The 20215-nt window shown below is 58.9% G+C and overlaps 4 protein-coding genes across 4 annotated transcripts; all 4 read right to left on the reverse strand.

Annotated features, from left to right (window-relative positions):
- Positions 1 to 2004: 2004 nt before the first annotated feature.
- LDBPK_341910 (protein kinase, putative) lies at positions 2005 to 6408 on the reverse strand (the record flags this gene model as incomplete). Its single annotated transcript, XM_003864303.1, has 1 exon — positions 2005 to 6408. The coding sequence occupies one exon, from the start codon at positions 6406 to 6408 to the stop codon at positions 2005 to 2007; it is 4404 nt and encodes a 1467-aa protein (XP_003864351.1).
- Positions 6409 to 8204: 1796 nt separating this feature from the next.
- On the reverse strand, positions 8205 to 9680 carry LDBPK_341920 (hypothetical protein, conserved; the record flags this gene model as incomplete). The annotated part of the gene is made up of 1 exon (XM_003864304.1): positions 8205 to 9680. The coding sequence occupies one exon, from the start codon at positions 9678 to 9680 to the stop codon at positions 8205 to 8207; it is 1476 nt and encodes a 491-aa protein (XP_003864352.1).
- Positions 9681 to 10959: 1279 nt separating this feature from the next.
- LDBPK_341930 (8-oxoguanine DNA glycosylase, putative) lies at positions 10960 to 12657 on the reverse strand (the record flags this gene model as incomplete). Its single annotated transcript, XM_003864305.1, has 1 exon — positions 10960 to 12657. The coding sequence occupies one exon, from the start codon at positions 12655 to 12657 to the stop codon at positions 10960 to 10962; it is 1698 nt and encodes a 565-aa protein (XP_003864353.1).
- Positions 12658 to 13527: 870 nt separating this feature from the next.
- On the reverse strand, positions 13528 to 18165 carry LDBPK_341940 (hypothetical protein, conserved; the record flags this gene model as incomplete). The annotated part of the gene is made up of 1 exon (XM_003864306.1): positions 13528 to 18165. One exon carries the CDS (start codon positions 18163 to 18165, stop codon positions 13528 to 13530), a length of 4638 nt encoding a protein of 1545 aa, XP_003864354.1.
- Between the last annotated feature and the right edge of the window lie 2050 nt (positions 18166 to 20215).

Below are 20215 nucleotides of genomic sequence, written 5' to 3' on the forward strand. Positions count from 1 at the left end.
GCGCTCGCGCTTTTGTGGAGTGGGGGGGGGAGGGGAGGGGGCGTGTTCGAGAACGGCACTGTTGCCGGGGGGTGCGTGCCTGGACGGCTTGCCCGCATGTTGCCGCGACGGGTCGGCCGCTGCTGTGCGCGTGGGGCGGAGGGGTCCCGCCGACACGCGTGCGCGTGCGCACACGGGGAGCTCACAGCCTGCCGTTCTGTGGGGGCACAGAGGGTGTGGTGGGGGCAGCGACAGGCCCCCGACGGGGGCAGCCCGTGCAGCGCGTGCGAGACGTGCGTGTCGAGGTGACCGCGTGCAAGGTCGTGGCGTGCGGCGGGGTGTGCTTCGCTGGGCGGGTGCGGAGGCTCTGGCCGGGCGGGGAGGTGCGCAAGGAAGCGCAAGCGCAGCAGCGGGCAGCACGCCACGTGCATCCCATGCTGCCACGACGAGTCGCCCGCCGTTGGAGGAATCCGAAGTGCGGGCAGGGGGTGCCTGTGCGGGACTGGGCGAGCAGGGTCTCCTGTTGTGTTCCAAGCTCAGCAGCTTGACGGGGGTGAGAGGGGTTTTCCGACACTGCGTTCCGAGTGACGTCTAAGAGGGAGAGCAAGAAACAAAAAGAGCAAAGAGCAAGAAAGCAGTGGTACGGGGAATCCTATGGCCCTCTACAGGCACAAAAAAAAAAAGCAACGTCGGGCTTCCGGTGTGAGAGCACCAGATGAGAGACCGGGAAAAGAAAGAGAGGCAAGAACGTCGTGCGTGTGTATGTGCGAAATGGGGAAGGGGGGAGAAACGTTAACAAAACCCACGGAAATGCAGAGAAAAACACGAACGAGACGCCGGGCAACGAGAGTGGCGGAGCAAGTCGAGGCGAAAAAAGAAAAAGAAAGCGCCGAGGGGTCACGCCCCGCTCGTCATAGTTGCGAGAGGCCTTGAATACATATATAATTATATATGTTCATTCAAAGTAACTAAAACAACAACAGATGGTGCGTGTGCGTGTGCGTGTGCGTGTGCGTGTGCGTGTGCGTGTGCGTGCTTGTCTTGGCGGAAAAAAAAAAACAATGAGACGGCATGGTGGAGATGGGGCGCGCAGAGTGTCAGGTGGTGAAACGTTAGGAGCGGAGGTGAAAAGCCGACCGGGAAAAAGAAAACGTACATCACACACACACACACACACACAAAATCAACGACAGCAGCACACAGAGCAAAACGAAAAAGGAAAAACGCTTGTGAGAAGAGGGAGAAGAAGCAGCAGGGAGGGAGAGGTGGCAGAAAAACCGAGAACAGGAACGAAACGAGAAAAACAATGTGCAGCACAATAGTGGCAGAGAGAGAGAGCAACCGTGGCACACTTCCGTGCGGCGCGAGAGCACACCCATAAGTTCTCGAATAAAATACTTATAAAGAGTGTTGGGGCGGCGAGGGTAAGGGGGGGGGGAGGCAAGGAGACGAGAAAAGGGGGAAACGAAATCCCATCTGCGATAGCACACGCGCAGAGAAAAAAAAAAACGTAGCATGCGAAGAACGTCAACAAAGACACGCCCACAACGAGCACGCCTAAACGTAAACCCGACTGGAGAAACTCCCAGCGTACAGAACGACCGCGACGTGACGTTCCTCTTTCCCCCTTTTTTGTTGTTCGCTTCCCCTGCTATCCGGCCGCCGGACGAGAAATAAATCCGCACACTCTCTCACGTGCTCCTTCTTTCAAACAATGCCGCGAGCAGAAGCGAAAAAAAAAGGAGGGCATCAACTTCTCTTCTGAGAAGGTTTGAAGAACAGCAAGAAAAAAGGGAACGAGGCAAGGCCGTTGGCGCTAGCGGCTGTTGGGCAGCACGGGACGAACCAAAGGAACAGAGAGCAGATACCTTCATCCCACACGCAAACCCCTCTAATCAAGTATAGATGCGTCACGTGAAGAGCAACGACAATAAGAAGACGCACGATAGCGGGCATCCGAAATAGAGGCGCTTTTTCCGCAGACGAAAAGAAGCACCCACTGAACCCTTTCGCACTGCTTCCCGCTCAGTCTGGCGCAGAGACAGTACGATCCTGCAGGTCGTGCTTCAGGATAGTGGACAGATCAGCGTCCTCCGTGTACATTACCGGGGTGTTGGGCAGTCCGTAGGGGTCGTTTGCAAAGAACTCTTTCCGGGACGCAGATCCGGTGGCGACCATCTCACAGATATGCAGGCGACCGATTTCCGCCTCCATGTTCGGGCTGGCCGACCCGCGACGACGGTGGTGGTATGTGTTACCACGCTTCACCATCGTTGAGGCGTGGAGAGAGGCAAGCGAGTCGCCTAGGCGAGTTACATGTGTCCCCGTAGAGGCGGCGTTGCTGTCATGCGCTGACGTGGTGGCTGGCATGTGCGAGGCTGCTGCAGCGCTGATACCGGTGGCGGCTTCGCTGTGGAGAACAGGCAGCAAAGCCACACGCGACTTCTGCTCACCTAGCGGCGACGGAAAGGAGTCTACATGGCTGCCGCTTGCGAGATCCGCGGCGACCGATCGCCCACACGACGACGACGCAGCGGTGACGCTTGTGCTCAATGGTGTGTTGCCGAACTTGCCGGTTGCCGTGGCTGCGGCGAGCGCCGACGCGCTGTCGTCGACGAGTGCGACGGTGGCCGCCTCGTCGTTGCCGTTGCGCGACTCCGAGTGCTCGGCGCCGTCGAGAGGGGACGGTGGCGGCGGCTTCTCGGCCTCCTCATCGCTCTCCTGTGCCTCCAGCGCGACAATGAGCTTGCTGATCTGCCGAAGGAGCTTTCGTATTGGCGGTCGCTGTAGCGGGTTTGCCGCCAGCATAGACTTGATCAACTGCGCTTCGTCAGGGAACTCGGCCTCGAGCTCTTCAGGTAAGATGAGTTGGTGGGCATCGGTCAAGATGCGAATGCGCTCGTGCAGCGTGGTAAAGGTGCACAGCATCTCCACTGCGATGATGCCAAGAGAGAAGATGTCGGACGGCTTGTTTACCGGTTCGCCACGCGTCTGCTCTGGGCTCGAGTACAGCGGGCTTCCGCCGACCACCGACCTCTCCTCCTGGCCACCCGCGACGTTCGACGCCAAGTCACCGGCGCTCCCGTTAGCGTTGCCGCGTCGTTTCGCGAGCCCAAAGTCGCCGATCTTGAGAACGTTGTCGTTGGAGACGAAGATGTTCGTTGGCTTCAAGTCATGGTGCACCACGTCCTGGTTGTGCAAGTAAGCCAAGCCCTCGCCGATTTGCTTCATGTAGCGTAGCACCTCGAGCCGGAAGAAGCCGCTGCGGAGACGCAGCCAATCCGCTAGCGTACCGCGGGGGAAGTACTCCATCTGGATGAAGAGCATGTGGTAGGTGTCGCCAGCCTTGGAGGCTGTGTCGTGGTCGGTGCTGTGTCCGTTTGTGTTGCCGGATGTGGACACCATGAGTGAGTTGTCGCTGTAGGCCAGCGATGTCGCATCGAGCCCGTCCTCGTCGCGGTGGCACAACTCCAGGCGGTTTGCGGTCGATACGGCGATATCTTCGATCCAGCAAAAGTAGAAGCGCACCACGTTGGCGTTGTCGAAGGAGCTGTGCAGAACGGCCTCCTGCACCACTCGCTCCTCGTCCTTCTCGTGGATGTGAATCACCTTGATGGCGTACCGCGCATGCGTCACGCGGTGCTCGACGCAGAACACAGACCCCTCACCCCCAAACCCGATCTTCTCTAGGACCTTGAAGTGCAGCTGGAACAGCTTGCCTTCCTCCTCCGTTCCCGTATTAGCTTGCGAGCGGCTATAGCTGCTGCCGCGGTCCGAGAATGTCTCGTCCAGCGCCGGTGCACTTGCATGCTGCCGCGGCAAAAACTGCGCTCGCAGCCACCAGCGCTCGCCGAGGTCGATGTCAACCGTGTCGTCGTCGCTCGAACTGTTTGACGCGGACGCGGCGGCCTTATCGGCTGCCGCGGAATCGGCCGGACTCGAGGGCAATGCAGCTGCTCTCTTCACTGGCGTCTCAGACGTCTTTGCCTTTTGTCGCGCCGTGGACGGCGTCATGCCAAACCCCGCCTTTGATGAGGTTGCGGTGCCTTTGGTTGTTGTTGTGGTCGCTGGAGTGGCGGTTACAGGGAGCATCTTCTCACTCTCCTCGTATGTGAGGGAGCGCACCTGCTCTGGCGCCGGGTACACCCATGGCGAGCGTGGCGGGGACCTGCTGAGGTGCCCCAGCTGGTGGTGTCGCATCAGCTCCTGCAGTGAGTCGTCTGAGTGGGGAAGCGACACAGTCGCCATGGAGACAGAGGCTGTCGGTAAAGTGCCCAAACCAAGGGTGTCCATCGAGAAGGAATCCATTATGAGGCTGAACGGCGTGCCTCGCCCGCCGTGCGGGGAGAGGAGATCTTGCGGGACCAGCTGTGTCGATGGCTGATGAGAGGAGGACGTGTGGGAGACTCGGTCACGGTTGCGATCCGCCTGGGCCCAGGCGCGCTGCAGCTGGCCCCGGGGCGGCACGCCGGCGCACAAAAACGCGATCGAGCCGGCGAGGCAGAGCACGTGAAAGGAGATGAAGGCGGCGGTGCGCCAAGCCAAGCCAGTTTTCACCACCGCTCCCGAGCTGTCGAAGCCTAAGGGTGGGTTCTCGGTAGAGTAGACGCCGCTTGTGCCGGCCACCGTTCTCGACGACGTCGCAGAGTCGATAGCCTGGAAAGTCACAGCACCACTTTCTCCGTTGAATGCTCCCGCCAGCAGCGGCCAAGACACAGGCGGCGTCTCCCACCAGGTGCACTGATGGTAGTACGCTGCGAGTTCCGTCTCCTCACGCTCATCGGCCTCAACGTCATCTGTAGCCCACTCGCCACAAGCGCCGCCGTCGCGGCAGCGGCCACGCCCTGAGTCACCGCTTTGCATAAGTGTCCAGAGCTGCAGACGGCCCGCGGCGTGCGTTGCGGGCACCAGAGCCCCAGCGAGCGAAGCAGATGTGAGCCGCGGCAGACCTGTAGGTACGGCGCCCCTCGCATCCGTCTCCATGGATATGCGAAGCTGTTCCGCCTCTTCCACCACGCTGCCGAAGGCCAAACGTAGAACTGGAACGCGGAAGATTTCATCAGCGCCACTCACCCACACATATGCAGCGATCACAGTGGAAGTTGCATTCGAGGATGACGTCGTCGAGCCTGTCCCATCTCCAGAAGGCTCGCGCGCCACATGCGGCAAAGCCGATGTCCAGGCCGTAGTGCCATCGTGGACGCTTCGGAGACTGACATGGCTTTCATTGACCTGGTGTACACTAACCACGCGGCTGATGTAATCGGCAGCCTGAGTATGGGTGCGCTGCAAGTTGCGCATCAGCACCGCCGTCGACGTCCGCGCGGCAGGCGTCGGGTTGGCCTGTTGATCTGCAGCACGCCTGTAGGCCACATTCACGACATGCTCGTCATCGTAGTCGAACATGTTGCGCATAAACTGCGAGAAGAAGCGCGGCGTGTGCTCGCTGTCGTCCTCAGGAGCCGCTGACGAGGTGTCGGCTGCGCTATGTGCGGAAAAGGGTGACGGGAAGCGTGGCTGAACGACTGCCCGAGGCGACATGCGCAGCTGCGAGAGGCAGATTGACCAGCTGTACTCGCCTGGCCTCACCACGTGCAAAACAATGTTGTAGCGGACAATGTGCAGTAGAGGGAGGAGCTCATTGTGCGGCACGCGGTGCGACTCTGTCGTTGAGTCGCCGCGTGGTGGGCTTCTGGTGGCGTTGCTGCCGCAAAAAGCCTGCGATGGAGTTTCTAGGCCCCCAACAGGCCGCCCTGTGCTCGCGTCGAGATCCGCCACTTGAACTGAGGTCGTCACGTACACATCTGTGCCACCCAAAAAGAGTGTTTGTCGCCTCAGCAGTGTTGAGATGTTCATAAAGAAGTAGGGCCGGAGGGACTGCGGTAGCCCTTCGAGCCGCTCGGTTGCATCCATGGACTCTAGTGGCGTGTACGTGAAGAACGGAACGCGTGTAAAGAGACTGTTGCCACGCACAAGAAACGGAAGCGCTAGGGGATCACGCAGCGCCGCCTCCTTAGACGGCGGCAGGTCTATCGTCACGGTGACCATGTCACCGCCAGCGTCGGCGCACCACGCATGCTGGCCACGTTCCAGATCATAAGCGTGCAGATGACCGCCCTCCGTCACTAGAAGCGCCAAGCTGCTGCCGGGGAAGGTGTAGCGAAGTGCCACACTCCGCGCGGATGGTGCGTTGGAGAGTGCCTCGTCCGCTACGATGTGCCGTGCAGGGTGAAAAGGAGCAGACGATGCTTGGGAGCAGCACACTGAGCACAGCGCGAGTGCAGCCAAAAAGAGGAAGAGAAAAAATCGCTCAAGCGGTCTGCCATGTGTGCCCGAGCGCTTCCCCGCGCTCCACCGCCTCTGCTCGGGCCTCACCGTGGCTTCGATTCCAACGAGCGAGAAAGGCTGGAGACGTGCATCCTGTGGCATGCACCTACGATTCACGGCAGCAACGAAAACGTCGGCGGAGACAAAAAGAGCCCTGTTCACCGTTCCGGAGCATACGTCTACACCAGATGCTCCCAGACACGCGCACGGAAAAGACGAATTCACAAAACGAGCAAGCGCGCACGTAGGGCAGAAGAGCAAGCGGGAAGGACAACAGCGGGAGAAAACACAGAGATCTTCCAGCACGCCTCGTAGCACCAAGCGCGCGAAACAGGGCGTGTAAGAGGGAGTCGGTGCAGCAAGTGAGCCGCGGATGTGCGTCAAAGGCAAAATAAAAGAGTAAGCGTAGCTTTCATCAACACCCTCTTCCTGAGATGCGTATTTTTCGTTCCTTTTGTGTGTGAGGGAGGGGAAGGGGCGCGACAATGCCTCGATACAGACACACACACGCTACCACTGTCCTAGTCGCCGCAAAGAGATGCAGCACAGACAGTGGCACCACGTGCGCGCTTGGCTCTGTCGGTTACGCGTTCAGGTCGTCGTCTTCACGGGTGAGAAAGGAACAGAGAACAGAGCCGTATCTCTCGAATGTCGCCTTTAGTGGTACCGTGACAGCACGATCGCTGATTTTCTTGCCGACTCTGGCGTCCGTGCGCGTTGGCACGCGTGTCTGTGCCGTTCTTTTGCTTCTTTTGTTGCGTTCCTTTCTCGACTTCCTCGTACACTGCGCAGGGCTCCCTTTCTTCTTCTTTGCAAAAAAAAAAAAATCGAGCAAGGGGAGCGAGAGCGAGAGACCGGGCGAGATGGCACGTGCGCAGGTAGAGGAGCGTGTCTGGAGTGAATGGTATACCAAGAGGAAAAGAACAACAAGCGAAAAGGCGTGAAAAAAAAATAATAATAATAATAAAGCAGCAGCCGCGGAGGTGAGAGGTAGGATGCAACTATGTAAGCCGATGTGTGGGAATGCGTGAGGGGAGACGAGTTGCTGGCACGCAGTTTGTGAATACAAAGGAAGCACAAATTCACGCACCAATAGAAGAAAATCAAAAAAAAAAACACAAGTAAAGGGGTTGTGATCCGACTGTGACGGACAAAGACGGTGCGCGCACAGAGTATCGGCAGCAGAGCGGAAAGAGGGGAGAAGCGACAGTGCGACGAAAGAAGCGCGAGAAGAGGCAGTTGCGCTGAAGCATATGTGACATAGACAAAGATGCCAAGGAGTGCGAGTAGCATACGCTGGGTGCAGCATAGGCTGCTGCTGCAGCACAGGAAAGCAAGCGCCGTTAGGACGCTTGATCTGGGGAGAGTCTATGCGAATCGCCTCGAGAAACGACCTGCGCACTCATTGGTGCATGCGCGGCGAGGCACCACCAAATGCGAACCCCTCCACGCGCGCTTCTCCTCGCTCAATCCTGGTGCTATGCGTTCCCTAACACCAACTTCTTCTGACGCTGATGAGGTAGATTTTGTTTGGCACTATCCAGGTATGCTCATCCACTGTGGATGGTGGCGATGCGACGAGGAGAGGGAAGAGGGGAATAGTTTTGCACACGCGACGTTATCCTCAATGACAAAGCCAGCCAGAAGTAGGAAGAACAACAAAACCGACCAAACGGCAGTCTGTAGGCCACACGCAGTGCGTGTCGGAATTCCCGCTATCGCCCTGAAAAGCACCATGATGCCTGCCCGAAAAAACGGAGAACAAATCATAATACGAATACGGAAAGAGACGCACACTGCAGGTGGGGCGCACCAGCGCCCCGCAGGCAGAAACCCCATCCTCGGCAAGCACAAGTGTGTCCGCAAAGGCGCTATTACGATCCACCGTCGAGAGGCTGTCAGCGCTCATCATCACGCACCAGGACCATTGTCTTCCACGCGTGCGCCGATGTTGAGGCGGGGGACATCTCGGCCATCGCCAGACGTGCCGCTGCGACCGCGCGGTCGCGCTGACTCCCGGCAATGTCTCGCAGCAGCTCCGCATCCTTTTCCTGCCCATCCACCAGGAGCTTCACAAGCTTCTCCTGCAAGGTCACCCGCTTCTCCTGTAGCTGCTTCAGCTCCGCCACATCCGCGAAGCTGAAGCGAGGCGATAACAAATGCCGAACGGGGGGTAGGATCTCATCTAGCGGCACGTGACTGAGCGACTGCGATGTGGCCCACTCCGCAGGGAGGGCGTTGAAATCCTGGGCTGCCAGCACGGTGCCGCGAACGCCGAAGCAGCGGCCGTCCAGCTTGGCCTCGCAAACACTGTTGCGCACGCACTGGTCATAGAGATGGGAGAGAGTATCTCGCGGCATCGTCTGCAGCTGCTGCACTGCCGCAAGGTCGGTGCTCCCGCTGGAGTCCAACTCGGCAGCGTACACCATGCATCCCAGCAGATGCGCTGCTGCGCTCGCCTCAGAGACGTTCGTCGACGCCAGCGCCTCTAATGCGTCAGCGGCACGTCCAGAGAGCCGCTGGCATGCCCGCGCCAGTAGCAGGTCTATGTTTGTGTGGTTCACCACACCACCCTTACCCGTTGCGTGCTGGGCAAGAGTGATATCCCCAGAGCGCGAGCGGCGATGAGAGGCTCCTGTCAACGGTGCACAGGAGCTTGCCTGAGAGCCGGTGGAGCGCGGGGATGCGGCACTGCACCAAAGAGCTCGCACGGAGGCTGGGAACTCGAAAGGGTCCACCACCCTTGCCACCAGTTCTTCAAGGTCGATCTCTTTGACCGCGTTTTTCTGGCTTTCTAGGTGGAGGAGCTTGCCGCGCAGCGAGTAGCGGTCGAGATGCATGATCCTCGCTTTGAGCCGCTCGACTTGCGCGTCCACCGAGTCCGCGTCGGACTCCGTGCACGGCGCAGTCGATGATGTAGCCGTGGAAAGCCCCCGTGTCGGCACCGCCGACGCTCCATACTCCTGCTGAGGTTCATCTGCGGACAGATCCATGGACAACGCCTCGCCTGGATGACGAGGTGTGCCGCGCTTCAGGGATGCCGATCTGCTCGATGGTGTGCGGGACGTTTGAATTCGCTTGTTGCCGTGCTGCTGCGTCGACGGTCGCCAACATCGTCGCAGCTCCATGCCACGGCGCCGCTCATCCTGCGAGAGGGCAATCATGGAGCGGGTCACGTGCAGTCGCCGCTGCCTATCGAGCAAGGCGGCCAACTCATTTTCGAGGGCTTCAAGAAGCTCATCATTTGTGGACAACTCTACAATGGCGGCCTCGACGTCGTCTACGGCGCAGCAGATGGCGTCGGCGTGCACGGCGAGCGAGATCGCAAGAAAGCGCAGCAGATCCACGGCGCTAGACTGCGAATTTGCCGCCATCAGCGCGCCACTTTCAGCCGACGTGCTCTGCAGGAAACGAGGGCAGGCGGAAGAGTGACGGTGAGAGAAAAATTATGAGCTCTCAGCGCACCTACCGACTCCGCGTGAGTGAGTGCCGTTGCAGTGTATAGGCGTGCCTTCGCGTTGCTGGGACCCAATCGCGGGCAGACAATCTAGGGAGGGGGTGCTTCTATGATTTGGTTGTCGCCTTGTATTGCGACGCCTGCAGAAGCAGTCCGCTAAGAAACAGAAGTGGGCACAGAATGGAAAGATAAAGGCTGGCTGCATTCGTATTGTCGAGGTTGATGGCATGTCTTTCCCAACAGAATTTTCTCCTCCTCCATCCCACCACTACCACCGAAAAAAAAAAAAGACCGCGTTGCTAGCAATCTCAAAGCAGGGAGCACTCCTCTTCGCATCAACGTTTCCGTCACGCGCATCATGCGCATCATCAGCGCAATCAAGCGCACAAAGGGTCTGCCTGTGTGCTGCTGCTTGTAGTGTGCGAGCTTCAACATCGTGGCCGGTTTCACCGAGCTTCACGCATGCCTGCAGTTGGGCGTGTTACTCGCATTTATCGCCATGAACAACTGCGGGGCCGCGCGCCATCGGCAGCTGCTCTTCATCGGATGCGACTAAGAGGGCCTTGAATATATGTGACCCTGATTCTCCTGTAGGTCGAGACCCACCGGATAAGTGTGAATGCAGCCGCGCTCAGAAGCGCCACGTTCCTCACCCTGAGCCCCTCGCCCTCCCATGCTCCCGAGTCTCGCAGTGAAAGACCACATCAACAGAAACAGGAGTTGCCGGATGAGAGGCTGACTGATGCGCGGAAAAGGAGTTGCTCCGTGATTACCGCATGCTGCCACGGCTCTTCGGACGCGCGAATTGCGGATGGTGTGGCCATGGACAACTCTTTCGCCAACGGCGTCGGCGGCAGCGGCGTCTATAATGCGCGAGCCGATGGAGAGGGGGGGAGGGGGTGATGCTTGTCTCGACGTCATCTGACGGCAGACAGTCCTAGCAAGATTAGTCGGTGCCGCCTTCGCCTCAGCCGCGATGTTCGCGACAGCGGCGGCGCGCCGGCGAATCGCATCTGTGTCGGCACAGATGGGTGCACGAGATTAGAATAGGGTTCCCTTTTCGTAGTCCTTCTCGATATATTTGGAATCAATCGCAATGATAGGGTTCTGTGATGATGTTGGGGAGCGCAGACAAACCGGGAAAAGAGAAGACCAGCACACGCCTCGTTGAGTTCTCTCTGCTTTCGTGCGGTGTCTCATTTGCGCAGGCGGTAGTAGAAGAGAATGCTGTGGGCCCACCCAGCGTAGTTGCCAAACAGCTTCCAGAAGGCGTCCTGAATGACGTTATGATGCCGCTCGTACAACGGCGGGACAGGCGTTTTTCGTGAGGCACGCAGCAGCGACGCTGCAGAGCTTCTGCCTTCCTCTATCGCCTTCACGGTCGCTGGCGACGCGCCTTTCTTCACCTTAAGAGCCTCCGCCTGCTTCCTCCACTCCAGCAGCAGATTATCCGGTGACTGGGCTTCCTCCTCGGACAACAGACACCCTGGACGAGAACGCTTACGACCCACCGCCGCCGCGGCGCTTGGGGCGGCAAGGTACTCCACCGCAACTTGTGCCATGTGCGTGTCCACGGGAACAATGTGGGTGCGGTTGAGCGCGAAGAGCGCCACGCAGTCTGCCACTTTGCGCCCCACGCCCGGCAGGAGAAGCAGCATATCCCGTTGATGCTGGTGGTGGTAGTTGTGGTGGCTTAGCACAGCAGAGTAGAAGCCGTTTCGATAGCACGCCCCGTGTTGCTGTATTAGGTGTGGAGGGGAGTGCATCTTCCCTTTCACCGCCTTTTTGTCCTGGAGCGCTTGCGGAGGCAACTGTGTCCGGATAAAGTTGACAGCCTCCACAATGTACTTGCTACGGTAGCCGAAGCCGAGGTTGCGCAGCGTGTCCTCCGTGGCAGCTGCTAGCTGCTCGAGTGAGGGGAAGCTGTACACCGAAAGCCATTCCGCAGAGTTGGTGCTTGAACTGTGCGACCTCAGTGACGGAGATGCAATGGCGTCTCTCCTGGTGGCAGCGGCGTCCGATTGGAATTGCGTTTGTGGTACCTTGGACCGCGTATCAGCAGCCGACTTCCGCGGCTCTTGCACCTCACCAGTGGCGAGTTGGACGTCACATAGGTGGTCGCCGTAGGTGCGGGAGAGTGCGTAGATCATGCCTGTGATGCGCGTGACGTTGTTGTTCTGCGAGCACAGGAAGGAGAAAAGGCACGAGTGCAAATCCTGCCGGACATGGCGGATGGGGATGTACAGATTTGCCTGTGCTTCGTCGTGCTCGCAAACACGCTGGCCGTGACCGCTGCGCAGGAATTCTCGGTGAAGGCGATTGCCGACGAGGTATTCCACAAGGGGATGCTTGCGAGTCTCTGGCGAGTCGGTCCACTCCTGCCATAGCTGGTCAAGATCGACATCGAGAGAGAGATAGCGACTTAGCATCTCTTCGTCGCTCTCCCATACGGCGGGTGCTGATGATGCACCTGTGTGCCGCAATGATGATGAGAGTGGGCTCGTGCGACCCTTGCCACTTAGGCGAACTGGTTGAGCTAGCGGCCATAATCGCCGGTACTCTATCCAGCAGCATGGGCAGCAGTCGCTCTCGCCCACGGCAGCCTCCAAGGTGGAAGCAGGAGCGCTCGCCGCGTGCCGCCGCCTCGCCCGTGCCGGCACCGGCGGCTGTGGCGCGGTCCTTTGCAGTTCTTGTTTTTTCAGCTTTGCACTGCACTGTACCTCGCGCAGCTCAAAGACGCCGTCGCCAATGGCACCGACAAATGTGCCGCGCGGCGTTCGGTACCAGTGAAAGCACTGGCCACCGCAAAGTGTCATCTGAAGGCTCACCTTGGCTTTGAGAGACGACGTCAGCACCCGCCACGAGTGGCGAGCAGCCATACTCGACGTCGTCATCGGTGGCATCCTTATCCGTGCGCAAAAGCATGCTAAACAGAGGAGCAGCAAAAAAAAAAAATGAGCGTGGCAGCGCCCTCCGCAGCGCAACGCGGAGGAACAACAAAGCGCAAGCACGCGGAAAGTGCCTCCGCGGCCTCTCAGTGCTGCTCCCTACGCGACGCTTCACCTCGCGACGATAGCGGAAGCGATGCTGTCGAGAGAAGACGTGAAAGAGCGCAAGCACGCAACACAAAAAGACAAGGAAAAGGGTGGAATCGAGAAGTGGTACGATGCACAACAAGAGAGGGGGCGTGCGGCCGCGCACACGCCAACCCACGCGCACTTAGAGAATGCAATTTGGAATCGAAACTGCTTTCACAAGCGAGTCGATAGAGGGGAAGGTGGAGTAGGCGGGAAACGTTGGCGACGCAGGAGGAGGAACAGCAAGCACTCATTCGAGCACAAGAAGAAAGCGTCGTTGAAATTTTTGGATTCGCTCAGCCATTCTGCCAGTGCCGCCATTCTACAACGTGCGCTGTAGGAAGCCTGCCCGCCCGCCCGCCCCCTCCCCCACGCACATACACCTTTGGTTGTTGCTGTTCAGCCTTTGCGCGTGATGTTCAGTCAATAAACAAACTCGGCGTTCTGGCGCTTCTTTTGCGCCCCCGTACTCGAGAGAGCCGCACGTCATCCAGACGCCGATGCCACGTTTTTGTTTGTGAATATATGAGTGCTAGTGTGAATTACGATTCTTTTTTTTTGGCAGTGCTAAAGCAGCTCTGTTGCAGGCATCACCTCCGCCGCGCAGAGAGGGTGGTGGTGCGAAGGGGTCAATGGCACGTGCGAGCCCTCGAGTCCACCTCCTCCTTCGCGCTCGTGTCCAGGTGATCACGTGCCGCTCGCCGTTGCCGCTTTCTCCAGCATTCGCAACACCTCATCAGCCAGAACGCGGGTGGGGCGATCGGGGTGCATGAGGGCGATGGGCTGCAGCGCGGACGCGGCGGAGCTCAGAAGCCGCTGCCCATCTTCGAGCGCGCACCAGGGTGAAGATGAAAAGCCCATACGGGTGGAAGGCGTCGACGTGACCATCTGCGTGTTCATTCCGTCCATGCTCAGGAAGAGCTCGGGAGCAGCGACAAGGACCGCAGAGAGGAGGCGGACGCCGACGATTTGCACCGCTGCCGACGCCGTAAACCGCACGCATCCGAGGGAAAAGCTCACCAGCGCCTCCCTCTCCTCCCACGCAAGCCGGAAAAGGAGAGACGACGAGGCCGACGACTTGTCTTCTGCCGAGTTGGTCAAGGCAGGGGCAGTGGGGCTGCCGATCTTGCGCGCCATCAGAACAGCCTGAAAAATGACACTGCATGCGTCCACGGCTGCACGACACTCGTGCCGTTCTCTCCCCACCACACTTCTGCAAGCAGCGTTCGACAGCTCCACAATCGGGCGGAGGAAGCCGCGAAACCAACACAGCAGCAGACCCTTCGCATGGGCGGGGTGAAGAGAGATGGCGTTCAGCACGCACTGATGAACGCGGATGCATAGCTGGAAACGCGCCAGCTGCCGGGCCCAATCGGTTTCACTGCCAGCGTCGTCGTACCTCGGCAGCTCCTCCGACGTCTCGCGCTTCTCGGCGTCTCTGTACGCCTTCGCCAACCCTGTCAGCGGCGTCTCAAGGAGGCTGTTGCACAAGGCGTAGAGAGCGGAGGTGTAACCGTTGCCGGAAGTCGGTAGAGAAGATGACGTTGGAAAACCGTCGGCTTTGGATAGCGTCACAACGCCGACGACGGCTGCAGCATCGATAGCGGCGACGCACAGTCGCTGTTTCATGGCCTCCGCCTTTTCGCTCGAGCCCTGGTTGATAGGTATCCCTGGCCCCGCTTCGCCGGCTTCTCCCACTGAGTTCCCCTGCTGCGACGATGACAAGTTGACAGATATGTCCCCTTCCTCTTCCATCAGCCATTGGGGCAACGTGACAGTCAACAGTCGCTCCAGCGTGGCGCGGTACTCTAGGACAACCTGCAAGTCACTGGCCAAGTAACTGCCGTGATCTGCTGAAAGAGGCGCCGCCGTCGATGCCGATGGGTCGCTGTGCCGCGACGCTGTCTGCACACTCGCAGCGGCAAGGTACGATGACACGCCGAAGAGATACACCCGATACGCAAACAGCCTCGACGACGACAGCTCGCCATCCGGCGAGTTCGAGGCGTTGGAGGGCTCATTGTCTTTTGCCTGTGCCGCTGTCCACCGCGTCCACGCGTGGAAGAAGAGCCTCGCCGGAAAGCGGCACACCACTTCCAACGCAACCCGCTGAATTTCCGGGTACGCGGCAAAAATCGTCGCATCCGACTTCGCCTCCATTGTGACGCCGCGCCAGAGGACTCGCCACAGTCGGCGCACAATAGTGGCAACGTCATCGTCGTCGTCCTCCTCCTCAGGTGAATCCACTGCCTCCGTCACGAATGTCGCGTCTGCAACGGCGAATGTTTTGGGGGCACAACTGCGTAAGCACAGGAGCGGCAGCAGCAGTGCGTGCAGGCGCGCCGACGCGCCTGCGTCGGCCCCGCTGCCGGTGCCCCCTGCACGGCAAGCAATGCGCGCCCACCTGTCATCAGGCGGTCCTTCCGTGGCCGACGCACGTGCAAAGAACGTGTCCCAGATGGCTCGAAGGTGCATCTTGTTTAAGCGAGCCTGGGCAGCTGGCGAGAGGTCATCGTTGACGAGGCCGGTAAGCGAGGCGGTAAGCCGCACCATGTACTTCATGGCCCACTGCACCCACTCTACGACAGGGTCACCAGAGTCGCTGGCATAATCAGCTGTGCCGTCACCCGCTCCGCGGTTTGCTTGACGGGCCAGAAACTGAAGGAGAGGAAGGGAATGACAAGCGTACGTCCAGCTCGCTGCCGCCGCCCGCACCCACCGATCTGTGAGCGTCAGAAGCGCCGTCTGCAACTGCGCTTCCTTGCGACGCCAGTTGCCGGCGCGCGCTTCAGAAGATGATGGGTCCATCTCGGCCGCTGTGGTCGGCAGGGCAGCCGGTGTTGAGGACAAGTCGTGCGCCGATCCAGCAATACCATCAGCTGAGTAGAGGAGGGCCTGTGATAGAATGTCGCCTGGCGTCTGCGGAGTCGGTCGCCGCACCATAGTAGGGTTCTGCTCGCTGTCTACACCGTCGGTATTCCTCTTGATCCCTCCAGGCGCGACTACAGCGCTGAGGGTGCCGCCGTTCGCCGCGGACTGGCACTGATACCCGCATTGCAACAGCAGGAGGTACGTCTCCGCTGTGTCCGTGTGTGCGGTGACAACGGAGGTCAACGCCGACAGCGCGGCGCTTTGCTTCCGTCCCGTGTCATCTCTTTGCACACAGAGGTGCAAGAGCGGGAGCAGCACGTCGTCCGGGTGCACCTTGGCAAACAAGGACGAGCTCAGCAGCCGCACGCACAGCTCCTCGTCCGGCAGCCGCAGCAACAGGTTCTCCGCAAGGAGTCTGAGTACGTGGCGTCGGCGTGCGCCTATAGACTTCGAATGGCCACCAAACCACGGCGCCACGGTATCCGGCGCGCTGGAGCGCGAGGGACGTTCCTCCGCTGTGTCCTCCTCCGCGGCGCGCTGCTCCGAGACGAGGTCCGGTAGGTTACACAGCACCTCCAGCACATGTCGCCGCGTGGCCGTGCTACCGTGCTCCAGCATACGAAACAGCGCCGGGATAAGACGGTATGGGTGCTCAAGAATAGACACGCACAGCAGCTCACCAACGCACCGCGACGCGGCGTCGTCCTCGCTCTCGAGTAGCTCTAGCAGCTGGTCGGACGAGTCCGCGGCGAAGCCAGCGAGAGCGCCGCTTCGCACCGCCGCGTCTAGCACGGCGCGCGAAAGCAGTGAGGCTAACCGAAGCACTCGCTCATTGCGGTACCGCAACGCCCGCTGTACCAGAAGAGCGTGGATCTGTTGTGTCACACCGCTGTCTGTGGCCCACAACTCCGCCTGCAGCGTTGTGGTGGGTGCGGCTGCGACGAGCGCGAGGCACGCACTTAAAGCCGCATCGGTCGCCATGAAGGTTGTCCGCTCGTTCTCCTTCGCATCGTGCAGGGTGGGCACGCGCAGAAGGGCGCTGGCCATGAACATCAAAACGTCCCTGTACGCTGGCAGAACCAAACCTGCCGACGTCGTCGGCACGCCCAGGCCTCCATGCACGGCGACCCACACACCAGTCAAGTTGCGAACAAGGAAGCACATCTGCAGCGTGTGGGCCCATACCATCTCCGTCAGACTCTGTGCGTTGTGCGATGAAGCCCCGTTGAACTCGCGCGTCGCGTTGAGGAGCGAGTACTGCAGCAGTTCCTGGTGTTTGACCACATCTGTGAAGACGTCCTCGAGCTGCTTCGAGACAGCTGACAGCAGCGCCGTTGCCGGCGTCGCTGCTGTGCGGGGGCCGCGGTGGTCAAACTCCTCGGCAAGCCAACGAAAACCGCGTCGCAGCGCGTTGCGGACCATTGTGACGCACCCCCACAGGCACGCTGGAAGGTCACGATCGAGCACCGGCGGGCGTTTCTTCTGCCTCCTTGGCTTGAGTGCTGCCTCTTTGGTGTCCACGGATGAGTCGGCCTCGGCGTCCATGTGCGCCAGCAGCACGTCCGTGGTGAGCCAGTACACACAGTGCACGACGAGGTGATTCAGCTCAACCGTCAGCCGGCTCGGCGGCGGGGCGGCGCCGCCCGCATCCGTCCTCCTCGCGGCGTGCAGTGCGCTCTCGCGCATCGACTCCTCCACGTAGCTCGCAACAGCCGGCACCATGCTCTGTGCAATGCCTGTGAACAGTTCTGTGTGTTCGGCGCACAGTCGCTGGCCCTCGACGTGGCCGCTGGCCAACATGCGAAGCGTGTTCGACAGGATGAGAAGAAATCCAAGCTGGTACCGTCGGTTTGCATGCACGAGCCGAACAAATCGGTCATCGAGCTCCTTGTGCTCGCTGCTGCCCATCACAAAACCCCTCAGTGGCAGCCCTTGCAGTAGCGCTTGCGTCCACTCATGCGTGCAGCATGGACGCTCGTTGCCCTGACCGTGGGCCGTCGCCGGGTCACAGAGAATGCGTGTGCTCAAAAAGATGGCACACTCCAAGTCCGCAGCAGAGCGGGTGGCCACAAGCGCCATGCGATACAGCACCGCTTGCCACCCGCGAAGCACGCACGCGTCCGTCGCCGTCGCCGCTGACAACGCGGCGTCGCGATGCGTCTCGCCCTCTTTGGAAGGGGCCAACGCAGGCTCATGATTCGCGGCCCCTATCCCTGCCCCCGTCAACGTGAGCGTGGTTGCACGGACACCGTACAGAAGCCCGCGGTACGCCTGCTGCACCGAGTAGCTGCACATCTGCTCGTCTGTCGAAACCTTCTCATACAAAAGGCGTTGCAGCGAAGCCTCGAACGGCACCACGTCGACCAGCAGCGGCGAGGAGGTCAGGTAGGATGCTGCGGACGATTCTTGCCGCGGCACCGCCGACGGCGTAAGCAACAACGATGATGCGTTCATTGTACCCTCGTCTACCTGCCCTCGAAGCACGAAACAGAAAAGGCGTGAGCGTCGCGAGAGCGCAGGAAGCGAGAAAGAAGGAGTGTTTGAATGGGGCAGCGGTGACAGAGTTTCCCGCGTGTTGCGGGGAGCGCGAAGCTTATCCTAATGGGAAGGTGCGGAGAGATGCAATACGGAACGCTAGCCCTTTCACATAGGTATGTATATATGAATAATAGCAGCCCACAATATCTGTACGTGGGCAAGTGGGATCATTCCCTAGCGATGAAAACGAAAACAGAAGAAGGAAGGACGCGGCAGTGGCGCAGGTTGGAAGACACAGCCAAGCGCACATGGGGAGGTCGGAGAGTCATCAAAGAGAGAGACAGAGGAAGAGGGCGCACACATCGCGGGTAGCCGAAAAAAAAAAACAGCGAGATCTGCGTGTGTGTGCGTTTAGGGTAGCTCAAAGCCATAGCACCAGCCAAACAGGCAAAGCCGAGATGCGCCCCCCCCCGCCTACTTCTAGGCGGCGCCATCGCCACTTGCCACCGCGGAATTCCTGATACGCTTCTCAGTTTTACCTGTCCTGGGGAGTAGACAGGGTCAACGTCAGTTTGTTTCTGCTTGGCGTCATCAGTACCGTTGCCCACAACTCCGCAGAGAGGAACAGAAGGCCCACTCGGAGAGAGAGACACTGGAGCGCAGGACGAAGATGGACAGAAAACAAGAGAGGGAAAGCTAATAAACATGTAATGCAGGAAGGACAATAAGAAGTACGAAAACACAACAAAAACGCTGTCGGCGAAAGAAAACAGCAGCGAAAAATACGTGCACCGCGCACGGAGATGGACACTAAAGAACAGAGTTGCACCCTCGGAACGACGAGGAGGAGAAAATCGACGCAATACGAGCCTACAGCGTGTGTATGTCTGTGTGTGTGTGCGTGTGGACAAAGTGAAAAGCGACCAAGCACGAGACAAAATCAAAACCTCGAAAAAAAAAAAACGAGCAGAGAAAGTGATCGAGCTTTTAGAAACCCCCTCCACACACACACACACACAAACAGGCAGACATATGTAAGCAGACAAGCATGAAGGTAACAACCAAACAATCAGAAGCACACACACACACGCAAACACAGGAGCAAAGAGTGCAGCTCCACAGCACAGACGCCTAGACGTAAGAAAGAAGGAAAGAAGGGAAGAAGGGAAGAAGGAAGGCGGGAGGAGGAGAGGGGATACAACGCGGCGGTGCAAGTTAGTGCTTTATTTCCCTCTCTTTCTTTCCCCTTTGTGTATGTGTGTGTGTGTGTGTGTGTGTGTGAGGGTCGGTGCGTAGGCAAGGGATGGGTAGGTTATTGTTGTGAAGGGCAGAAGGAAATAAGGTAGATAGAGCGAAAAAAAAAAGACTACAGCACACACACACATACAAGGACGAACGAGAACAGAGGTAACGAAGAAAACAAGCGAAGATGATAGCGTCAGAAAAGCGGTGGGCAGAGAGGGATTACACGGAGAGAGACACTGCAGTACGCTAAAGAGTCACCAAAAGGCTGAGACAGAGACAGAGTGCAGCATCAGGAGTACGTGACGGGTAGGGAAAGGAAGGGGAGGAGGACAACAACACAAAAAAAAATAGAGCACATCAACACTTAAAAGAAAACAAAGAAGAGGCTCAGCCGGTAAAGAAAGAAAAGATGCAATGTAAAGAAAAGGGGACTGGGAAGAAAGAAGACAAGAGAGAGAAGTAAAGGGAGGGCGCAGATCTTCATACATGGCAACAGAGAAAAGGGGGAAAAACGAGTCATCCATGGCACCCTCTCACCACTACTCTAGTAGCGCGAACAAGAACAAAATCGGAGAGGGACACACAAATTCGGGTGAGAGAGCAACAATGAAAATAAACTAGACAAAGAGAAGGCAGCAGGAGCTGCACCAGCATACGAAACCAACAGCCACCCAAAGGGCAACACCACAGCAGAAGCACGTCTCCTGCCCTTTGCCATAGCAACTCGCTTTCAAACTGACATCAACGCATTAGCACGTGAAAAGGGCAATAAAAAAATCTA

The sequence above is a fragment of the Leishmania donovani genome, chromosome 34 (assembly GCF_000227135.1).
Source record: "Leishmania donovani BPK282A1 complete genome, chromosome 34".
Lineage (NCBI taxonomy): Eukaryota > Euglenozoa > Kinetoplastea > Trypanosomatida > Trypanosomatidae > Leishmania > Leishmania donovani.